General features: G+C 37.2%; 3 protein-coding genes across 5 annotated transcripts; 1 reads left to right on the forward strand and 2 right to left on the reverse strand.

The window, feature by feature from the left end:
* Positions 1 to 356: 356 nt before the first annotated feature.
* On the reverse strand, positions 357 to 3,576 carry LOC143351418 (CXXC-type zinc finger protein 1). 3 transcript variants are annotated; one of them, XM_076782891.1, is made up of 7 exons: positions 3,397 to 3,576; positions 2,888 to 3,009; positions 2,716 to 2,806; positions 2,426 to 2,646; positions 1,771 to 2,347; positions 1,236 to 1,711; positions 357 to 896 (listed from the first exon to the last, which is right to left on the reverse strand). In XM_076782891.1, exons 1-7 carry the CDS (start codon positions 3,424 to 3,426, stop codon positions 752 to 754), a joined length of 1,662 nt encoding a protein of 553 aa, XP_076639006.1. In that variant the 5' UTR covers positions 3,427 to 3,576; the 3' UTR covers positions 357 to 751. The 3 variants fall into 3 exon arrangements, 2 of the variants coding, with proteins under 2 accessions (XP_076639006.1, XP_076639007.1); XM_076782892.1 differs by having other exon boundaries at positions 707 to 859; positions 3,397 to 3,575; XR_013081737.1 differs by having other exon boundaries at positions 881 to 896; positions 1,054 to 1,711; positions 3,397 to 3,574.
* A 4,117-nt stretch (positions 3,577 to 7,693) lies between these two features.
* Nd-19 (NADH dehydrogenase [ubiquinone] 1 alpha subcomplex subunit 8) lies at positions 7,694 to 9,453 on the forward strand. Its single transcript, XM_076782901.1, has 3 exons — positions 7,694 to 8,014; positions 8,254 to 8,429; positions 9,040 to 9,453. Exons 1-3 carry the CDS (start codon positions 7,880 to 7,882, stop codon positions 9,260 to 9,262), a joined length of 534 nt encoding a protein of 177 aa, XP_076639016.1. The 5' UTR covers positions 7,694 to 7,879; the 3' UTR covers positions 9,263 to 9,453.
* Positions 9,454 to 9,514: 61 nt separating this feature from the next.
* Mgat1 (alpha-1,3-mannosyl-glycoprotein 2-beta-N-acetylglucosaminyltransferase) lies at positions 9,515 to 14,584 on the reverse strand. The gene is made up of 11 exons (XM_076782893.1): positions 14,022 to 14,584; positions 13,559 to 13,686; positions 13,374 to 13,479; positions 13,143 to 13,294; positions 12,831 to 13,061; positions 12,244 to 12,382; positions 11,935 to 12,163; positions 11,461 to 11,565; positions 11,282 to 11,372; positions 11,025 to 11,195; positions 9,515 to 10,848 (listed from the first exon to the last, which is right to left on the reverse strand). The coding sequence occupies exons 2-11, from the start codon at positions 13,661 to 13,663 to the stop codon at positions 10,735 to 10,737; spliced, it is 1,443 nt and encodes a 480-aa protein (XP_076639008.1). The 5' UTR covers positions 13,664 to 13,686; positions 14,022 to 14,584; the 3' UTR covers positions 9,515 to 10,734.
* Between the last annotated feature and the right edge of the window lie 354 nt (positions 14,585 to 14,938).

The following is a 14,938-nucleotide window of genomic DNA, read 5'->3' on the forward strand; positions in this document are numbered from 1 at the left end:
TAAGCAAGTAATATATTTATTGAAGTTAAAGTGTGGTAAATTTTAGAAACGTTGGAATTATGTTTCATATAACGAGTTATTGATTTGTTTCACATGTGCAATCATATAATGTGAAATGATATATTGTGAACACTAAAATAGGTAATGGAAAATTATATTATGAATTTGAATTTACAAAAGTTTAATTGAACGTTATAAATAAAGAGAAATACACAATTATACAAAGTCAGGCCAGAACGATTTTTGCTATTTGCTGTTTCTAGTAACAAATGACCTTGTTTTCAAAAGGACCCAAGTACATTACGATAGAATATTTTATTTACCGAATAGTACCTTGATCCCTCGTATTTATAGCATCGATACTCCGACGATTCTATTTTAATTAATTCCCCCTTAATTATCTTTGCATGAGAAATAAATTTCAGACGAACGCCCACTATCTTTAACAGTTCAATTTGACGGATCGGCTTCCGGATAAACGCTCATTACCTTCGACAATTCAATTTCGATTCGAGCGAAAGTAACTTTTCACATATTAATCGTATTAATATAAGCACTACAGTATCCGCGGTCGCAATAAAATAAAAAAGAAAACATTGTGGACGTTAACAAAATTTTCCGAAATGTTCCGAATTGCACAAACATTGGAGAACGAAAAATCATTAAATATAATCCCTCCATGGAAGAAAATATTACAGAAGTATGAAAACCTTTGCAATATCACTATAATTAGAGAGGAAACCACTTCCAATCACTTTATGAAAGATTTCTGGAAACAAATTTTCCACCACTGGGGATCCTCGATCATCGACATCCTTGTTGCTCGATGAACCAGAGTCATCCAAAGTAGATGATCCTTCTGACGATTAAAGTGCAATAAATATCTTGAAGAGATCCTATATTCAAATAACATTATGTATCACATATGTATATTATTTAGATAATAATTGCTATATTTTATTACTGGTTATTTTTATTATTAAATGCCTTATTATACTTTCTAAGTGAAACTTTATAGATATATGTATATAGTATATACATACAATTACATACAGGGTTCGCTAATATCCGCGGAAATGCTTGGAACCGAACCTCCGCGGATACGGAAGTTTCACTATATACAGAACACGTTATGGAGAAATGTTAGAAGAATCGACGCACCACCAACTCTACGCATCGCGATAAGCAAACACGATCACTGTTCCACGGACTGATCTTTCTGGAGCAAGCCGTACCTACGATGAAGCTCCTCCTCCATAGCTTCCAATTGTTCCCTGTTCTGTTCTTGCGTCATCTGTTCCATCAACTCGTGGTTGTAAGTGGAGTGCAGCATGAGGGCCAGTACACCAGCACGAGTGGCCATGTTCGATCTGATCTGCCTTTCCTGCTCAACGAGTTCGTCTATCTTCAACCACTGTCTAACTCGCTCCATGTCGATTTCCGCTCGTCGCAGCTTCTCCCAAACGTAATGCTTTACGCAACTTTTTTTCGGCGCCCGACAGAACTCGCCGGTAGTGTCGAACACGTTTGTGACCAAGGGGCAACCGCACACTTCCAGTTCACTGATTTTCGGATCCTTGCAGTGTTCCGGGCAGAGGACCCGCAATCTTTTGCAATAAGTCCGATTCACGGGGTTGTAGAAATCACAGAACATTACTTGCCCCTCGATGCGCGTCTTGAAGATCGAACCAAACGATGCTTGAGACTCGTACTAAAAAAAAAAACAAATGTAATTGAATTAATTAAAACAACAAACGATCATGGATTTACCTTATTGAAGCATTTTTCCATATGTTTTATGGCGGTCCTCGAATGAATCTCGTGTCCACAAGTGATACAATACATGCTCATTTCTGTATCATCGTTGTCATCCACTTCAGCCTGCGGATCGATCGTCGCGTGCTTCGCTCGTTCAATAATTCTATCCAGCTCCGCGTGTCTTTTATCCAGTTCCTGAAGTATTCTTCTAACGTCGTGTTGTTGCTTCCTGACGGACTCCAAAGCCCTTCTGTTATTCTGCTCCGCAATACACGGCGTCAACGACCATTCCTGTATCCGTTGCGGTAGCACTTGATAAATTCTATTTGTTGCCAATTTCAAACCACATTCGTCGGAGCAATACTTGCTGCCCGATCGTGATTGTTTCGTGCAAGCTGGCCCGTAACAATGTCTCGGTACTTCTAGGTGTTCGTTCCTCTCGTTACTAGAATCCCTCTTACGTTTCTTGATGAATTTGGAACTTTTGCTGAAGCTCTTCGAGGGCTTTAACGGATCACCCAATACTCGACAAGTTCTTTGTACGCATCTGAGTTTCAATCGTACCGAGGGTCCAAATTTCTTCAAATGCCTAGCAGTTAAACGTTCAATTAATACGAAACTTACAGCAATTACCATTTCTCCAATTTCTACCGACGTTAATTTTTACCTGCATGCATCACATTTCCCACAGTTCTCGGTTCTTAAACAACCCGTACATTCTCCGCAATGTTTCGATGATTTTTTTACTACGGTTGGATCCCAAGGTGCATCATACTCGTATCGATGAGCTCGCTCTTTCTCCTTATGCTTCTTGTACTTACGATCCTCCTGGTCCGTTTTCCGCGGTTTGTAACGTGTTATCAAAGTTGGATCCTCTTCTCTACAACGCTGCAAATGTGTTTAATTAACATGATATATTAAACATTAATGCATTCATATTTGTCAGGGAGTTCTTACGATACAGAAGAATTGTTTTATGTGCTTGGCATCTTTCTCAGTTATATTTATGCAATCACCGTGGTACCATTCTTCGCACGCATCACATCCTCTGAAATGAAAATGTACATCGATCATCATTTATAAGCAATAAAGATAATAATTTAATACATAAATTATGTCCATTACTTACATCATGAAACGTGAGCTATCGGAACTTCTGCAAATACAATATGCTTGTCCATCCTGTTTCAGTAAGGTAGCAATCTTACTTTTCCTCTCCGGTAACATAAACTGTTTTGCTATTTCTTCTTTCTATAAAATATAATGTTACTTTCATGTAGAAATTTTGTAATTGTAAGAAAGTTGTTATTACCTTTGTAAAGTGTCAATGTCAAAAACAGTTTACGCGAGCAACGATACGAAATAATTTTATTCCAAAAATTGAAGAACGTTTAAATTGACCACGATACTTTTTAAATCACCCGCTCCGATTGTTATGAACCTATTTTTAAGCTGATACTTCAATGTGAAACAGTAAGTTTTATATCTATGATTAAAAGTATGACTGAAAATGTCATTTTATTTGTTAATTTTTTAAATCGATCATTTGGATAGTGCAGAACGAATTGAAGATTAACACACGTGTAAAAGTGTATTTGATTAAAAAATGACATACAGTATTAATATATAAATACATACCGACAAATTCTGCTGCCTTTTATCAGCCATGGCGATATATTATTATTTCACAAAATATTCTATAAACCTGTACCTCAAAAGGTTTTATTCTATGTAAACATATCGTATTTTCAATTCTATCCTAACGCAACGAAACGATCTGCCGCCATGTTGAAATGCATACTGCAGTGGTGCACAACCATGCCATTTAAAGGGTTTAATATCTCGTCTTGAAAGTGTTATTAATTTTTATCTTTTTGTTATTATATTATATTATATTATACGGCATTCGATCACTTTTAAATAAAATAAAATGAATTAGCGGATTGAATATATTTTTATAAAACTAAATTATGCTTATGCTTCGCTATTGACCACAAATCCAAGAGTCTGCTTCTTCACATGCGCGCAACTTTATACTTGCAAGCATATGGTATTTACTTTTTTACTAATCTATCTTTACAACAATGTGGTAGGTTACTTTATACAAACAACTAACTTAGCAATAATATTTTTACACTTTGAAAGAGTAAAATTAAACAGAATTAAGTAAAGTACAATTTTGAAGCGATCCCTTAATACCTAATATTAGATTTAACATATCGAGACAAAGCATATACAATCAGTCACGAAAGTCTTCATAAATTCCCTAAAAAGGTCATCACCACCCTTTGTGGACGATCGACAGATACATTATTCATATCACAGCCGACTACAGTATTAGCCATGCTGAACGAGAAACAGGAAAACCGCGAGAGTCGGGTCTCTCGATTCTCCGAAGCTATCCGAAGTAATTTCGAACCGCCTCGTGAGAGTCGAGAAAGCCGCCCGTTTGTCGTGGAATAGTTCGTTATGCTCAACGGTAGATGGCGCTTATTTTCCGACCTCAAACCCTCTGGTGCTAAAACGCCCAAGTTTGTCGTGGAATAGTTCGTCATTGTCAACGATAGATGGCGCTTATTTACCGACCTCAGGCCCCCTGGTGCTAAAAAGCCCAAGCTTCTCGAGAAATCCATCTAGCGTGGACGATACGAACTATTCCACGACAAACTTGGGCGTTTTAGCACCAGAGGGCACGAGGTCGATAAAAGACCGCCATCTATCGTTGAAAATTACGAACTATTCCACGACAAACTTGGGCGTTTTAGCACCAGAGGGTTTGAGGTCGAAAAATAAGCGCCATCTGTCGTTGGAAATAACGAACTATTCCATGATAAACTTGGGGGACTCTTTCGATTCCCACGAGAGACTCTTGAAGGAGAGCAGTCAAATTACCTTTGTCGACTTTCCGAAATACTCTCTCTCTGGTATAAACCAGAAATGCCAAACGAAGCGCCGAGTGCACCGTGAACACGTCTCATGAGAGTTAAGAGAGGCAGGCTCACATTTGCCTTCTCGCTCTTGAACAACTGAAATCCGACCTCATGTCAACGGCATACGATTCGGAATCTCGACAACTTTTGACACCATACAGCGACTGTTACTGACTGCTCCTGATTACTGCTTGCCTCTGCTGGACTCTGCTGACCATCGCTTATATTTCTGACAACCTATAACGATTACTACTGATTTCTGCTAACCTCTGTTGGTCTTTGCCGATCTCTGTCAGCGTGTGCTTGTCTCTGCTGAACTTTCCTGGCCTTTGCCAAACGCTACTGACCACTGCAGGTATTTCTGATAATGTATAACGATTAATACTTACTACTGCATGCCCCTACAAGTCTCTGCTTGCCTTTGCAGGTTTCTGCTTGCCTGTGCATGCCTTTCCTGGCCTCTGCTGAACACTGCTGACCACCCCTGATGCTTCTAACATCGTATAACAATTACTACATGCTACTGTTCGCCCCTGCTGATTTCTGCTTGCCACTGCTGGCCTTTGCTGACCACCGCTTATATTTCTGGCAACGTACAACGATTACTACGACTCCTGTCTTCCTCTGTTAACCTCTGCCAGCATCCCCTGGCCTAAGCTGGCCTCTGCTGACCACTGCTGACCACCGTTTATATTTCTGGCAACGTACAACGATTACTACTGGATACTGCCACCCTCTGCTGACCTCTGCCAACATCTCCCGACGTCAGCTGACCATCGCTGACCATCGCTGACCATCGCTGACCACTGCTGACAACTTGTGACACGATGTATTATAATATAATATGTTTATATGTATTAAAGTGTTGTATAATGTAAATCTATGGCAATAAATGATATAATTTCAAAGAATTCTATGTGTTCTCATCATTTTTACCCACCTTTTCCTATCGAAATCATTCCCTTAGTTATAAAACACTCCGAATCTTTTAAAATTTTCTAAGTTCCCCGGAAAGATTTCAAATTTCCCGCGATTTCAAATTACGTAATATTACGTAACATTACGTAACATTACATAATTTTTGCCGAAAAATTCCAGCCGGAGAAATTTTGAAGAGCTATTACGTAATATTACGTAATATTACGTAACATTACGTAACATTACGTAATTTTTGCCGAAAAATTCCGGCCGGAGAAATTTTGAAGAGCTATTACGTAATATTACGTAATATTACGTAACATTACGTAATTTTTGCCGAAAAATTCCGGTCGGAGAAATTTTAAAGAGCTATTACGTAATATTACGTAATATTACATAATGTTACGTAATATTACGTAATTTTTGCCGAAAAATTCCGGCCGCGAAAAATTTTAAAGAGCTATTACGTAATGTTACGTAATATTACATAATATTACGTAATAGCTCTTTAAATTTTTTACCGAAAAATTCAGGACGGAGTTTTAGCCGCCGCCTGAAACTTCTTGGAAATTTCAGGGTTTCCGAGAAGTTTCAGGGACGCCGGTAAGTTTCAGGGAACCGAGAATTTTCAGGAATTCTTAGAAATGACGTCATTTCCAGGAATTCACAGAAATTCCTGGCGGCGGGAAATTTGGAGAGCGAAAGAGGGGTAAAAAATGATGAGAATACATAGAATTCTTTGAAATTATATCATTTATTGCCATAGATTTACATTATACAAAACTTTAATACATATAAACATATTACATTATATTACATCATGTTACAAGTTGTCAGCAACGGTCAGCAGTGGTCAGCGATGGTCAGCTGACGTCGGGAGATGTTGGCAGAGGCCAGCTTAGGTCGAGAGATGCTGGCAGAGGTCAGCAGAGGCTGGCAGTAGCCAGTAGTAATCGTTGTACGTTGCCAGAAATATAAGCGGTGGTCAGCAGTGGTCAGCAGCGGTCAGCAGAGGCCAACGGAGGCATGCAGAGGCAAGTAGAGTCCAGCAGGGGCAAGCAGTAACAAGTAGTAATCGTTATACGTTGTCGGAAGCATCAGGGGTGGTCAGCTGTGGTCAGCAGAGGCTAGCAGTGGCAAGCAGTGGCAAGCAGAGTCCAGCAGGGGCACGCACTAGCCAGTTGTAATCGTTATACGTTGTCAGAAGTATCAGGAGTAGTCAGTAGCGGTCAGCAGAGTCCAGCGGAGGCAGGCAGAAGTCAGTAGTAATCGTTATACGTTGTCAGAAATATAAGCGGTGGTCAGCAGAGGCCAGCAGAGGCTGGGAGAAGCTAACAGTAGCCAGTCGTAATCGTTATACGTTGTCAGAAGTAACAGGAGTGGTCAGCAGCGGTCAGCAGAGGCCAGCAGAGGCTAGCAGACGTCAGTAGTAATCGTTATACGTTGTCAGAAATTCCAAGAGTGGTCAGCAGCGGTCAGCAAAGGCTGGGAGAGACTAACAGTAGCCAGTCGTAATCGTTATACGTTGTCAGAAATTCCAGGAGAGGTCAGCAGTGGTTGGCAGAGGCCAGTGGAGACCTGTTGACGGGAGATCGGATACTAGTTGTTCAAGAGCGAGAAGGGAAGTATGAGCCTTTCTCTCTCTTCTCCCACGAGGCGATTCGAAATTACTTCGGGTAGCTTCGGAGAATCGAGAAAAAGAACATGTGTCAGTTTGCCTTTCTGCAAAATTCTACGAGCTCACGTACGCGTGATCTGGCATAGTGTGTCAGGCATCTCTGTCTGGGAATCTTAGATTTAACCAGGAAGGGCTAGAACTCGTTTTGTTTTGCTTATTAAATAGGATATCCCTATAAAATAATACATCTTTATATAGAATAATCAATATTATCTCACATATTAAGTGTTAATGTTTGTTTTTTTTTTTAATTAATCTTTTTAAAGGGTATACACAGACTTTCGTAACGGACTGTATATAGTTGGTAGATTGGTACTAAGCTTGATAGTGCAATCAGTTGTAGTTTTTTTAGACAACTTTAAATACACCGCCATTATTTTATAGTAAATGCACGGTGCCGATAGGAGATCGTCTATCTTAGACGTCGTAGTCGGACTAGAGTCTATGGAATCGCGAGTTTTAACGTCATCGTAAAATGATGTGTTTTTAAGCGAGTTTCGGTCTCAATTATGAAATCGTTTTAAATTGAAGGAAAGCAGGAGGAACGATTTTACTATTAATTTCTTGCACCGGATCATTAATAATATTTAGCAATATGGTCGTTACGAAGACAACGCTGCTTGAGATCCCATCTGACGAAGAGCTAACCGTTCAGGAAATAAATGTTAGTTGGCCACTTTTACAAGCCGCTTCTTTCTATCTCGGAAAGAAATGTGAACGGGAAAACCTTGTAAGTTGATTTTTTCGGCTGACACTACTTTCTTTCGGTTCAGCCGATACAAACGTTGACTTCTGATTTTATTCTTGAATTTCGATTCTAAATGTTACATAACATTGTCAAAGCTTACGAATTGATTGCAGTAAAATTATGTTACAAACTTATCTTACCGTAATCGTTGTTACATTGAATTTAGAATCGACATATTTCTTCTGTGCAATAATATTATATCCACAAACCTTTACCTTTAGGAGTTTACCCTATGTAAACAAGAATTGGATGATCCAAGAAAATGTTACAAAGATGGACTGAAAGTAACCGCCTGTGCATTAGAAGTATTTCAAGGCATCAAGAAACATTGTGCTGATGATTTTAATCGCTATGTAAAATGTATTGAGCGTTCTTCTGGTACCTTTGAATTCTCCAAGTATGTTCTTATAGTGAATTTTATAGTATTTTAGTATATGCGATATTGTATTGTCTTTAAATATTGTATTCATATTTTGTACTTGTTGCTATAGAGCATATTCATGTTATTCATGACTTCTCATATACAGGGTGTTTAACCACTGCTGGGAAAAATTTTAATGGGAGATTCTAGAGGCCAAAATAAGACGAAAATCAAGAATACCAATTTTTTGCTTGAGGCTTCGTTAAAAAGTTACTAACGTTTAAAGTTCCGCCTGTAGAACGGCAATCTGCGTGCATGCGATAGTGGTTCTCACTCAGCATGAGAAACTCTACTTAGTGACATATCGACAGCCTCATAGTTTTGTGAGTGAGAACCACTATTATGCGTACGCAGCTGTTAGCAGATTGCTGTTCTACAGGCGGAACTTTAAACGTTAGTAACTTTTTAACGAAGCCTCAATCAAAAAATGGGTATTCTTGATTTTCGTCTTATTTTGGCCTCTAGAATCTTCCATTAAAATTGTTCCCAGGGGTAGCCAAACTCCCTGTATAACAAGTATTAAATTTTGCAAGAGATTTCAATATAGTGGAACTTATAATCATTCACGATTTGAATATATGATTAGGTGTCGAGAAACGCAAGTCAAATTAGATAAATGCATGTTGGAAAATTTGCAAATAGAGCGGCCTCCTTTTGGATACTTTTGCGAGGCCAAAGTACACAATACGCCAAGACCACCGGCGCCACCGAAGTACGAAGACAAAGTCTACCCAGATACTTCACCTAAAGTAGTTCAACCTCCATACCCTCCATCCAAATTTGGATTGCGCTCATGGTGGTCTAACTAATTATCACTGCCTAGTGAAAATTTGTTTCTATAGTTGACAGAATGTGTACTGGAGTTTGAAAGAATGAGAACTGTTGCTACATTTGTATTTGTTCCATATAAAATTGGGAATAAATATGAATGAGTGTAATTTATGCAATGAAAATTGTAGATTATAAAGAAAAAATAAACATAATTGTTTGACAGGTATAAGGTTTGTTTTAATGAGTTCAGAGACGAAAAATGTATATTTATGAAAACAATTTTTGTTCAGTCAATCGGATAATCATCCAGGAATGTGACCTTAATTTCAGAGTTTAACGAACATTATTTTTCATTAATTATAATTTTCGAATGTTATTTCTTAATTTAGACTAGACGAAAATGAACTATATTTCTTAATATCAGTACTGTCGCATTATTTTTATTGACAGGATATTCCTTTACCGTTGCGCGATAAAGAAATTAGAAGACAACATCAATTAGCAACTTGTTTTGTCTTCGTATATGCTTCAAGTTGAAACAATTCAGCGTGAAACCATTTGTGATCCAGCGAATTCGGCCCTCAGTTCTTCGGTTATTAGCCGTGAGCAAAGCACACAAAATGCAGAGTTAATCAGATACATCATTCTCGGACCAATCTCTATCTTCCTTCGCGTTTTCCATTTCTAAATTTTACACTAAAAGAAACTAACGCGAATGGAATCGGCAAGGAAGCAAAATTAGTCCAAAAATTATATCTGTTATCCAACTATGCATGTGTGATACAGTATAAACATTATGTACATAATGGTAGAATATAGATTGTTCGTGCAGTTATTACATCACTGTTTGGAAACAGTTATTTCAATATAATTGTAGTTTTGAAACAATGAAACGAGTCTCGAACAGTCTTTAAAATATCCTTGGAAGAGAGACAACTTGCATCGATTTAAAATAATCAATATTCTGTTTAAAACTAAATATAATGGAAGAAAAGGGCAAGAACAATAGCATCGCTTAAATCTAACTGCACGAGTAACCCAAATTCTTTTTGTCAGTCCTTTTGCATCTCGATGTACAGTGCTACGCAAGTACGATGTCTCTAGTTTCTTGGCTTCCCTAACACGAAAGATGTGGTTTAATATAGTCTATGATCCGACGAACAGATTTTTAGGAACGTCACACCTGCGTAACGCCGTGTATACAAACAGTGGGTACGATTTTTGAGGCACTATGCAAATCTCACATCACGTAACAATTCACGTTCCAAGTTTCGCTCATGAATTTTCTACAAGAAAAATTACAAGCAGCCGTTAGCATTTGATTGATTTATCAATTCACGTTTCATCGTGGATTGCAACCGAGGAAGTAAACGCGGAATACTTGTAATCGATAAACGTTCTTGGGCACGCGTGCGCGTGTAGTCAAAAATATTCACTCAGTTTCGACGAACATCATGGAAGCAATTAACTCGTACGATCTAACAAATTCCTAATAAGGTAAAATCTTCTGTTAGCTCCAAGTGATATCGTAACCATTCCAATTTGCGCTTGGTGCTAAATGTACTCTTCTTCCTTTGTAGAAAAACGTAACTACACCACGGTATCCGGTTCTGGGTACGCCACTCTAAAGACAACAAAACAGTATTTTATATAGTTTCAAACTTATGATAATAATCTTAACAACTAAAATTGAAATTTGTTTTAGACGAGAAACCGACTCTCCGAAGGAATATGTAATCGAATCATCTTTATCATTGCAATGCTAATAAATTAATTTAATTTAATAAGATTAATAATTACCCTAAAGTCATCCATCAATCCAAATTGTTTTGCAGTGTTTTTATACGCTTGGCGATTGTAATACGGTATTCGCACCGCGCCTGGTGCCACTACTTTCTCGTTCTTCAATTCCGAAAAACTGACCACCGTTGATTGATACACGTCATTGACAAAATTTATGTCGTAATTATCCTGTAAAATTTTTTATATTAAAATCAATTCGGACACATCAATCCCTTAGCATAGTACCAGTAGTACATTAGTGGAGTTTTGCTTACTTTTAACAAGTATGTTAAATTCATCTTAGTGAAATGCACATATTCAGTGTTCAACTTAATATATTTTAAATGCCTTTCATAGAACATTCCACTGTAAATGAGAAAATAGTGAAACTTAAGTATGTCGTTTTATCTGTTGTTCGAATGGATGGATTGTTTCATGAAATTCAAATACGTACTTGCTTACGCCAGTTTTACCGAATGTTTTTGTTCTGGATATTTCCGGTCGAATACAGGCTCTGTTTCGACGTTGTTCGGGTTGTCTTATCCAATCGTCCCAGTATCTATTACATTTTTTGTTTAAATTACAAACTAAAGTTTAAAAGCTTTTTATTAATATTACGATATCTCAGAAAATATTGCGTATTTCTAAAAGCAATTAAACTTTTTTACAAAATCATTCTAATTCTTTCAAAAAAAAAAATCCACGCACATCTATGCTTGATGATGTCATAATTGTTCGATCACCTTCCGCTCAAAAAGTGCGCTATTTATTGGAAAAAGCAATTCAAACTTCAAAATATACGCTAGGTGAATTATTATTTTGTTTCCGAAACAAAATTGCAAAATACGAATTATTTATTAATTAAGGTACGAATACTTATGAATGTGCAATATTTTCTGTCGTCCTCATAAATAAACCTTGTATTTACGATTTGGGCCATTTCGGCGAAAGTTCCGCCCACAACTGACGTGTCAACATCCAACCTAATCCAGGAAAAAAGTCTGTCCTATATAATACATCTGCTGCATTCTGGTCAACCAAACCAGCTTTGCCGTTGTCATTCCACGCAGACACACACCACAGAGAATTATCAGACACTAATAAAGGATATGTGCCCAGAAAGTATTCAAAAAAATCCGGGGCTATATCCAAATCATCTAGATAAAAACAAATTTATTTCAAATACGAAATGGTTTAATATGTTTATAAGCGATGATAATGGAATCATGAAATGTACCTTCGACTATTATCACAGTATCATATCCAAGTTGAAAGAAGACGTGATTGAGAGCCCACCCATAATGACGTGCAATTTTGAAATATCCTTTAAACTTCTTCTCCTTTGGTGGCACTTCGACGTCCGATTGATCCGGTTGCTAACCACATTTGTTTTTATCTTTATTAATTTACTCAAGACCAAAACTAATAAGAAATAGTACGGATTAGTGATTCTTAACCCTTATTTCCATGGACCCCGTTTGACACTCTAATGGAGTTCATGGACTCTTTCTGTGCAATGTTCTTCAAAATAACGTTTTTAAATATTAGCTAAATTAAGGTTAAAATTCCTGTCTTGCTTAGATATAATCAACGAGTTCAGTCTTAACTAGGTCTTCATCTTTGATAAGATACCTAATATGATAGCTATCATAACATTAAAGCATCGAAAAAACAAAGTTGGTATTTTTAGGCATAAATGTGTAACAAGAAAGAAATATTTAAGATTCCTATATGCAAGTTCGTAGATACCCAGATATCTACTCATAGCTCCCTCTGAGTCCATGAACCACAGATTAAGAACCACTAGTATGGATGATGTTATACTTGTATGTGTATTATTTGATTTCCGTATCTGGAAATAACATCAGCCGTCTGACGATGTTGGCAATCCTCCGAGACGATAATTGGAAATTGATCTGTGCTAGGTCTGTAGTTTATTAATTGATCGAGGCATCTTTGTACAGTAACACGATTGCAAGAGAACACCAAAACTGGTATTATGGGAGATCCGTCCGATAATTTTCCTTTTATAGGAATATCGCGAGAGATTTCGCTCTAAACAAATAAAAAATTTAGAAATCATAAACATTTTAAGCATTCGTTTTGAGTTATTATGAAGAGCCTGTAATACTTTACAGAATGTGTTAATTCCGCTTGCAAAGGCTGTACACTTTTTATGTCATTTTCTATATCCTTCTCCTTTTTCTCAGGAAGAATTTTATTCTGGTCAACAAGATTTGCATTCTTCTGTTTTTCGTCTGCATTCAAATTTGCAGTGTCTAATTTCTCTGTTCATAAAAAAAAATCTTTGAAATACTATTTAAGTAATAATGTATAGTTCTAAATTTTAACATTGCAGAAACATACTTTTACGTTGCTTATCTTCTTTAATATCCTGCAGAAGTTCCTGATTCAAAGCTATTTCCTGCTTTACTCTCTTTTCCAATTTGCTGATTTGATTGGACACTCTTGCCTACAATCATTAGTAAGTTATTGTCATGATGAACTTTTATTTCACAAAACCTTTAAAATGTATGAATTACTGTACTTACTGTGTCCCGTTCCTTGTTCGCCGGCTGATCAGAAATCAAAAAATATGTAATCAAACCCCACAGGACCAAAGAGCCAAAAATAACACTGATTGACCTGTTCCGCATGGCAGAACCAGGTGTCACCTCATCTGGAACGTACAAAATGTAAAATTTTGAAACAAATGAATGACAATTTATTAAAGGAATTTCTGGATAATAAAGGAACGTATTTTGCCGCTTATTGAGTTTCAAATTAGAGTCAGTTTTTAAAATGCTAGAAACTGTTGCTACACGAGTGAAAATGAAAAAGATGTTAACAGTTAAGATTGATTGACTAAACACCAAAATTTTTCACAAATTTGGTGAAATATCGTTAAAAAATATTTGACTACATTATAGCTTTTCAATTGATTGAACAATCTGCTTCTGTATACGCGGGAGAGTCTGTGGAATTTTCCTATTTATCATGTCAGAGGTTACGTACCATTATGAGATCCACGTAACCGCTGCTCGAGCGTCGTTACACGAGGACGTACATTTTTGTATACGTAAGCGACAATCGATTCACGATCCTACTGTCCCTCAATCAACGATTTAGATAATAAAAGAGTACACGTGTCTCGGACTTGACAGCTTGTCGAAACGATTCTAAACTAAATCATGAAGTCTCGCACGTTGACAGTGCGTCGCATACTCCATTGTTTAAGCTACGCGGTGGACGCGGAGAAAATCTGTCCGAGAGGGAAAGCATTGCTTTCCCTTGTGAAAATATCCACAGATCCTTGATCTCGACCGTGCAAGGAGTAGTAGAACTCACATTCGGCGACACCTACTTAATTAACTATGAGCAACCACAGACCAGGAACAGAATAGATGTTTCATCGTTGACGAGTTGTAGTCATGGTCTGTTGCTGCCATAAGGCCACAGATAAATTATGCTACAAATTATACTAATTATATTACAGATAAGAAAAATTCTTATCTATAGCACTAACGAGATATAGAACAGACTCGATGTTCAATGCATTTTTTTATCCACGGTTTATGAGTTCCTAGAACTGTTTAGGACCCATTACCCGTAATACCCTTTTAATATCGCGTGCAATGTATCCAACAAAGTCTCGAAACAGATCATAACGCTGTGTACGGTAGGAATTACAATTTAAGTCGAACATGATTGGTACTTGTGCCAACCATTTTGAAAGTAGTGTAAATAATGATGGGCTATTTGAATTTTAGTTTCAAAATGGTTCGAAGTTTTTAAAACTATGAAGATTTGAATATGAACCGAGGTTTTGAACTCTTGAAAGTTTCGATTCTATTATACAACGACTGCTATCGAAACTCTTTAACATTCCCAAACTTATTAAGACCTTCAAGACTCAAGATATGTGTCTTCAA

Source organism: Colletes latitarsis, chromosome 2 (assembly GCF_051014445.1).
Source record: "Colletes latitarsis isolate SP2378_abdomen chromosome 2, iyColLati1, whole genome shotgun sequence".
In the NCBI taxonomy this organism is placed as follows: Eukaryota; Metazoa; Arthropoda; class Insecta; order Hymenoptera; family Colletidae; genus Colletes; species Colletes latitarsis.